Below are 8,070 nucleotides of genomic sequence, written 5' to 3'. Positions count from 1 at the left end.
TTCTTTGTGCCAATGCAAACGCAAAAGGAAATTTACCCATACAGCCATTTATGTTATAATTATATTGTTTTGAGAAAACTGAAAAGAAACAAATTAGCTGATATTATTCGGTATAACGTTATACCGTTATACGTTATAAGTATAACGTTAAATAAGAAATTAATTGAAAGATAATTGTATGAGGTGAGACGAGGATTCATTCCAAGGTAATGAATAGTTATCGTGATCGTCTACATAGAGAAGACGCGATTAAACCATAAAAGTTAATTTTAATTAACTCGCGATAACCCACTGCTTAGCACAGTGAAAATTATAGCATGGGAGAAACAACATAGAGAACGAACTGAAATAAATAAAAATTTAGATACATTTATGGGAACAAGTAAAAAAATTTAAACCCTTATTTGAGTCGACTATTATCAAAGCCGGCAATCTGACTTTTGGACAATTATTGGTAAATCAGAAAAACGAATTATTGACTTTGTATTCCATTGGCAGTCACAGAACTCTTCGGAACGACATCTTAGATAAATAACAGGTTAACTATTAACCTTTATTTAATACAGGTTTTGAACCGTATTCTTTGAAGGAGACGATTATATTCAAATCAATCTGTATTGACATATCAATAACATTTTTTTGTCCAAATGATGAATGAAATGACTCATTTCAAGTACAATTACATAGGTAGCAAAAAATATAATAACATGTGCAAAAAATATTATTAGTTGCCATCTTACAATACTGGTCATTAATAACGTTATTTACGTATGGCTGGCAATTTTTTTTTTAAATTGAGTCATTTGTTATTTAATTAGTGTTTTAATATCACTACACTTGTAGCTTTTTAATCGATATGGACACTATAAAAATACGACTTAGCACTGGTGGTAGAACCTCTTGTGAGTCCACACGGGTAGGTACCACCACCCCGCCTATTTCTGCCGTGAAGCAGTAATGCGTTTCGGTTTGAAGGGTGGGGCAGCTGTTGTAACTATATTGAGATCTCAGAACTTATATCTCAGGGTGGATAGCGCATTTACGTTGTAGACGTCTATGGGCTTCAGGTGGGCTTTGAGCTCGTCCACCCATCTAAGCAATAAATGAAAATAAAATAAAGTAATTATGGAATACACGTTCCGTCGTGGTGGTAATGGCGCACAAATTGCTTACAATTAAATGAATAATTATTGACTGGTTCGGAGTTAACACTATAAACGAACGCACAAATCATTATCGGTTTGAAAGGTAGACATGGTCCGACATGGAAATTGATCTAAAACATGAGCGCCTTGGTCGCCCGAAAATTACTATATATAAGGTGCCGCTTTGTTACTTGCGTTGGAAAATAGATTATTTTGGTTAATTATAACAGTACATCATGTTGGTTAGACCTTTCGATACCTAGACAATGACCCAAACGAAAACCTACCCCTACAATTCATGGTCACCGTTTGGTGGCTAGACCACCCGGTATAATAAATCAAAACTTCTTACCATTGCCATTCCCAGTGCCATTCACCAGCATACTTTACTGACAAGAGATAATAGTACAGTTTTTTATTTTATTTTATTTTATTTTGTTACTAGAGATAGAACGAATAAGCGACACTAAAAAAGATGGATATAAACGCTCATTAGCATAACAGGAGCTCGAAGGCTTCTGAAAGTTTTACTTCAAAATTTATTTAGCTTTCAACGTCTACATATATCTAATTCTTAAGCTAAATTATAACCATTTAAACGGTTTTAAATGTTTACATGATGGCTTAATAATAGCGCAGCTTTATTGTAAGTTTGACACGAATCAACATTCAGTATTAGCTACTAGCATACTAGCTTTAAAGCTTTATCATGACATTATCATGCTTTAAAGATTAGGTCCCGACTTGACCACTTTTTAGTGAGTAGCAGCACACATATGAAATGCTCTATTCAATTCTATACGTATTAAATTAAAATAATCAATTCTTTTAGTGGTGGTAGGACATTTTGTAATCATCGCCTTGCGTATTTCTGCTGCGAAGCGCTAATGCGTGTTAGTTTAAGAATGCTTTACTGGTGGTAGGAACTCTTGTGAGTCCGCACGGGTAGGTACCACCACCCTGCCTATTTCTGCCGTGAAGCAGTAATGCGTTTCGGTTTGAAGGGTGGGGCAGCCATTGTAACTATACTTGAGACCTTAGAACTTATATCTCAAGGTGGGTGGCCCATTTACGCCGCAAATGTCTATGGGCTCCAGTAACCACTTAACACCAGGTGGGCTGTGAGCTCGTCCACTCATCTAGCAATAAAAAAAAATGCAGCAGCCGTTGTACCATAAAGTAAGTATTATAGGGAGTAAATATATATCATATTTTAAGATAGGGTGGCGAAATTCAACTTGTTGATCTCTATGGGCTCCGATAAGCACTTAACATCGTATGGGTCGTGTGCTCGTCCACCCATCGAACAATAGAATTAAAAAAAAAAAATTAAAAAAAAATCATAGTAACTGAAACGATAAGTTCTTCTGTCATAAACGAAATTGATGTTTCTGATTTATTTTCGAAAGGTCTGACTTTTTCCTTGGCCTAAAAAAGGTCGTCGTGGCCTAAAGGATAAAACGTCCGGTGCATTCGTATGTAGGGATGCGCGTCGGTGTTCGATTCCCGCAGGCGGGTACCAATTTTTCTAATGAGATACGTACTACTTATCAAATGTTCACGATTGACTTCCGCGGTGAAGGAATAACATTGTACTAGTGGTCCCGCAGTAATCGAAATTCGACTATAATTAATTGGAATTGTAAGTTTATACACTATTGTGATTGTATTTTATACTTCTATAATCACAAATTTCGCCAAGACTACACTATAAAAAATATTAACAAAGTCAAACAATATTTAATCTCAATTTGACAACAGACGTCAAGAACAAAAGTATGACAGTAAATAGTATGCATGCGTGTGTGCGTCAAATACATGGTATGTAGTGTGTAATGTTTTCTTTGATTCAATGTATCTTTTATGCATTATTTAAAAAAATATTAGCATTGTGCACTTCTTCTCTATAATCTCTATAAGTGTGGAAAATTACATACTCCTCCGTCCGCGCAAATTTCGTAAAAAGGGATACAAAGTTTTTGCTTCACGTATTAATGGTGGTAGGACCTTTTGTGAGTCCGCACGGGTAGGTACCACCGCCCCACCTATTTCTGCCGTGAAGCAGTAATGCGTTTCGGTTTGAAGGGTGGGGCAGCCGTTGTGACTATACTGAGACCTTAGAACTATATCTCAAGGTGTGTGGCGCATTTACGTTGTAGATGTCTATGGGCTCCAGTAACCACTTAACACCAGGTGGGCTGTGAGCTCGTCCACACATCTAAGCAATAAAAAATAAAAAAAATAAAAATATATAAATAATAAAAATCAAACCCGCAAAATTATAATTTGCGTATGTAATCACTGGTGGTTGAACGTTTTGTGAGTGCGCACGGTTAGGTACCACCGCCCTGCCTATTTCTGCCGTGAAGCAGTAATGCGTTTCCACTTGAAGGGCGGGGCAGCCGTTGTACTGAAAAACTAAGACTTAGAACTCATGTCTTAAGGTAGGTTGCCTATTACGTTGTAAATGTCTATGGCCTCCGGTAACCTCTTAACACCAGGTGGGCCGTCAGCTCATCCACCCATCGAAGCAATAAGAGAAAAAAAATTAAGATTTTAAAGCTAAAAGATCCATTGGATTTCGCCATACCATCCATATATATTATATTTAGTTATTGATAGTACAAGATATTTTAAATATATATCGAGGGGTGAAAGGCTATTTGGTTTAAGCGACATTTCGCTTAATACGCGACATTTATCTTTATAATTAGCGGCCCGCTCCGGGTCCGCTCGGGTGTTTAACAAAAATTTCAACGATATTTGACATTGTTTTATTTTTCAAATCGGTTCAGTATTCCGGAGCCTATTCAATACAAACAAACAAACAAATCTTTCCTCATTATAATATTAGTATAGATTAATGTCCGTTTTATTTGGTATTAGCATCAACAATTCAATGTTTTGTAATTGAACGACAATTAATTTTACTCCATTCAAATAGCAGAAAAAGTATTTTTTCATGATGTTTTTTCCAAATTTTAAAATTTTAACGATTCTCCTGTAAAATTACAAAAATGTTGCTTAAAGCAAATAACTTTTCTTTCCTCCATGTGTAGATATCTCGTTAAGGAGCATCGCCTCGAACTGTCAACACAAATGTAGGTATATATATGAGTATATCTGTAAATGGGAATATGCACCCTCTGTAACAACCCTAAATTGGATACAGAGGGGAATGCAAGCCGTTGAAATTGTATACGCTTACGAGCATCTAGGTAGATATGATGTCTAGACTAGGGGAGCGTGGAGTTTTTGTTTTATTCCTATCGAACTCAGAGGGGGCTTATTTCTGTGTGTGTGCATTTGTGTATGCCTGGGAAATCGCGTGAGGGTGTTTGAAGTTTTGAGATTGGAGAAGAGTCACTAATTTGTAATTTTATAATTGATTACTCTCTTTATTTTCTTTTAGTTTTTCTGAGTCATATAGTAGTGTATTTGTCAGACTTTTAAGACTTATTTTGTGTATAAAAATATGGATCATCAAATGGTGTAATCGTTAAGGGAGAATTGAATGTTTTAACACAAAAATAATCCTCATAGCAGAAACGAATAATATTATTGTAAAGTAAAAATCGAAAAGGGTTTAAGTAGTATTTCAAATGAATAAATTAGTGAACAGTTGAATGAGTTGAACGTTAATTTTAATTTTCATATAATATTTATAAGGGAAACGGAGCGGCCGAGTCTCGCAGTAAACATTTAAATTAAAATATCCATTTAAAAATGCATGAGCGAAGGAATGTGACGGCGCGGCTGGGCGGCGTTCCCGAAGCACGCTGCACACGAACTTTTATGCAAAAAGATGATCGGCTCAAAAGCGTAGCCAGTCGGAAATACGCATGAGGGTCGGAGGTCGCGTGGGGCCCGGGGCCGGTGCGCAGTGCGGCGGTATCGAGCGAGCGGCGGGCGACGCGCCGGCACTGTGCTCCGAGCCGCGGCATGGGAGGCGCGCTCGTGCTCGCGCTGCTGGCGGCGGCGCGCGCCGGCGACCCCAACGCCACCCAGCTGCCCAACGCCACCCAGCTGCCGAACGCCACTGAAGATGCAAAGACGCCGCTCTTCCCGCCCGACGTTTTCAGCGAGGAGCAGCGGCGGTCCGGCGCGGTGCTGCTGCACGTGCTCGGCATGGGCTACATGTTCGTCGCGCTCGCCATCGTCTGCGATGAGTTCTTCGTGCCCGCGCTCGACGTCATCATAGAGCGGCTCGAGATCCGCGACGACGTCGCCGGCGCCACGTTTATGGCGGCCGGGGGCTCCGCCCCGGAGCTGTTCACCTCCGTCATCGGCGTGTTCGTGTCGTTCGACGACGTCGGCATCGGGACGATCGTCGGCTCCGCGGTCTTCAACATCCTGTTCGTGATCGGTGCCTGCGCGATGTTCTCCCGCACGACGCTGTCGCTCACCTGGTGGCCGCTGTTCCGCGACTGCACCTTCTACTCGATCAGCCTGCTAGTGTTGATATACTGTTTCCGGGACAACAGGATCTACTGGCAGGAGGCGCTGGTGTTGTTCTCGCTCTACGGCGCGTACGTCATGTTCATGAGGTGGAACCAGCCGGTCGAGAGGGCCTTCAAGAAGCTCATCTACAAGAACAAGGTGACCAGGGTCAGGAGTACAGATCAGCTGATGCCGACGGTGAGCTCGCCCGCACATCCCTTGCATGCGATACAGTTAGTCTTTGGCGCAGATTTGATTAGCACGTAACTTACAATTACCTTAGCGCCGCTCAAACACACGCATTTAACGAACTAAATGTTTACTCAGTAGTCGACAGAGAGCTCCGTACTCCGTACTCACGGTACGGTAACGTAAATAACACGTTTCACGTCGCTTTGATTTCACAATTGCATAATGTTGAATGAAACTTCAATGAATCTGCGTCAAAATAGTATCCCATAGAAATACGAGGACCCTTTAGACAAATAGAATCAATGAATCGAAAAAAAAAACAAAAACAAAATTGTTATTTTTTAATGCACGTACATATTTATAAAAACAGCATGTATATAACTTAGATTGAAGAACGAATACTAGAATTAAATTAAAACAAGATGACTACATTAACAATTACAAATACATTTAAAATACTATTTTTGAACATATTTTTAGTTAATTACATTATTAATTGCATTTTTTATTATTTAACGTATGCCTAAACGCACGTTTTAATGCAAGCGACGGGTGACAAGCACGCGGCTCGTTTGTTGGGAAGTGTCTTCGCGCAATGACGGCATCCCGCGGTTAGATAAGGTTTTACAAATATAAAGCTGAATGTCAAGTAGGGTTTAATTAATCTGTCAATATTTATCAGAAAAATATATTCATGATCACGGTTTTAGTGTTCAGTCGAGCGTAGCTAGAGTATGCTTAAGTAAGTAGCATCAATGCCCCTAATTCGGCCGCGAAACAGACACGCGATCTGTTTTCAAAGTTAGACTCTAGAAATGATATTTGGACCTCCTTCTCATGAGCCTCGGGACTCTAAGAGTTCCATATTTCAAACCAGGCTTGACTGTAAGAAGGTGGAACTTATGCAGAATGAAATTTAAAAAAAAACGGTGGCTTAATTATCAACCACTTTTACTTTACGGTTTTCGTGGCCACTACCCATATGACTCGATGACGATATTCGAATATCGATAATAACATAAAAAAAACGAGATTAAACTGTAATAATAATTTTAATTATAAATGAAACAAAAAAAAATTTGAGATATCATCATCATCATCAGCCTTTATCTGACCACTGCTGGACATAGGCCTTCCCCAATGCCTTCCACATAATGCGATCCTCCGCCTTCCGCATCCAACGACTTCCCGCCGTGCGCACTAAGTCGTCAGTCCACCTGGTTGGAGGACGCCCCACGCTCCTGGTACCCATCCGTGGCCGCCATTCGAGGACTTTATGACATTGAGATATCGAAAAGGAATTGAAATCATAATTATCACGTGCAGAAATGTGGTTTCTTCTCATCCGTAATTCCACAAACATACGTTTTTCGGGTTTGGTTTTTCAAAGCGCTTCCGTATGCACGTGCTTGTAATGTAATACAATAACTACAATTTATGATAACAATAAGATTTTGACTTATTCCTTTGACCTTTTTTACTGGTAGGACCTCGCGTGAGTCCGCACGGGTAGGTACCACCGCCCCGCCTATTTCTGCCGTGAACCAGTAATGCGTTTCGGTTTGAAGGGTGGAGCAGCCGTTGTAACTATACTAAGACCTTAGAACTCATGTATTAGGGTGGGTGGCGGCATTTGCGTTGTAGATGTCTATGGGCTCCAGTAACCACTTAACACCAGGTGGGCTGTGAGCTCGTCCACCTATCTAAGCAATAAAAAAAAATCATTGTCGCATCCACTGCACACTCACAATAAACGCCTATAAAAATAGCGTCTCCAATGTTTCTGATCTGTAATCATGGAAACTCGTAACAAATGCAGCGATACACGAAATTAAAAAAGCCGCATAATAATACACAACTAGGATTCAGAAGGACTGCGCGCTTGCTTCATGGATCCGACGCGTCAGGAGGACATCTGAGGAGCTTTGGCACCGAGCCAAAGCTCCGGACTCGCTCGGTGCTCGCAATTACAAAACAATTAACTACAGTCAGCTTAAAAAACGATTTGTGTTTCGCGGAAAGCCTTCAATGAGAAACGCTATATTGGTTTCGTAAAAACCAACCTCATCCTCGTATTTTTAGTATTATTATTAGCGGTAGGCAGCGGCTTGGCTCTGCCCTTGGCATTGCTGAAGTCCATGGGCGACGGTAACCACTCACCATCAGGTGGGCCGTATGCTCGCCTGCCTACAAAGGCAATAAAAAAAAAAAAAAAAGATATAAATTATAATTTTCCTGAAAAAGCTGAAATTACATTTTTCTTCGAGAGGTCGTCGTCTGTTATTGTTACTTA

General features: G+C 40.1%; 1 protein-coding gene across 1 annotated transcript; it reads left to right on the top strand.

Moving 5' to 3' along the window:
• The first annotated feature begins 4,980 nt into the window (after positions 1 to 4,980).
• On the top strand, positions 4,981 to 7,019 carry LOC134200643 (sodium/potassium/calcium exchanger Nckx30C-like). Its single transcript, XM_062673912.1, has one exon. The coding sequence runs from the start codon at positions 5,088 to 5,090 to the stop codon at positions 5,850 to 5,852; it is 765 nt and encodes a 254-aa protein (XP_062529896.1). The 5' UTR covers positions 4,981 to 5,087; the 3' UTR covers positions 5,853 to 7,019.
• Positions 7,020 to 8,070: the final 1,051 nt, after the last annotated feature.

The sequence above is a fragment of the Bombyx mori genome, chromosome 19 (genome assembly GCF_030269925.1).
Source record: "Bombyx mori chromosome 19, ASM3026992v2".
In the NCBI taxonomy this organism is placed as follows: domain Eukaryota; kingdom Metazoa; phylum Arthropoda; class Insecta; order Lepidoptera; family Bombycidae; genus Bombyx; species Bombyx mori.
This window is presented reverse-complemented; position numbering and strand designations above follow the sequence as displayed.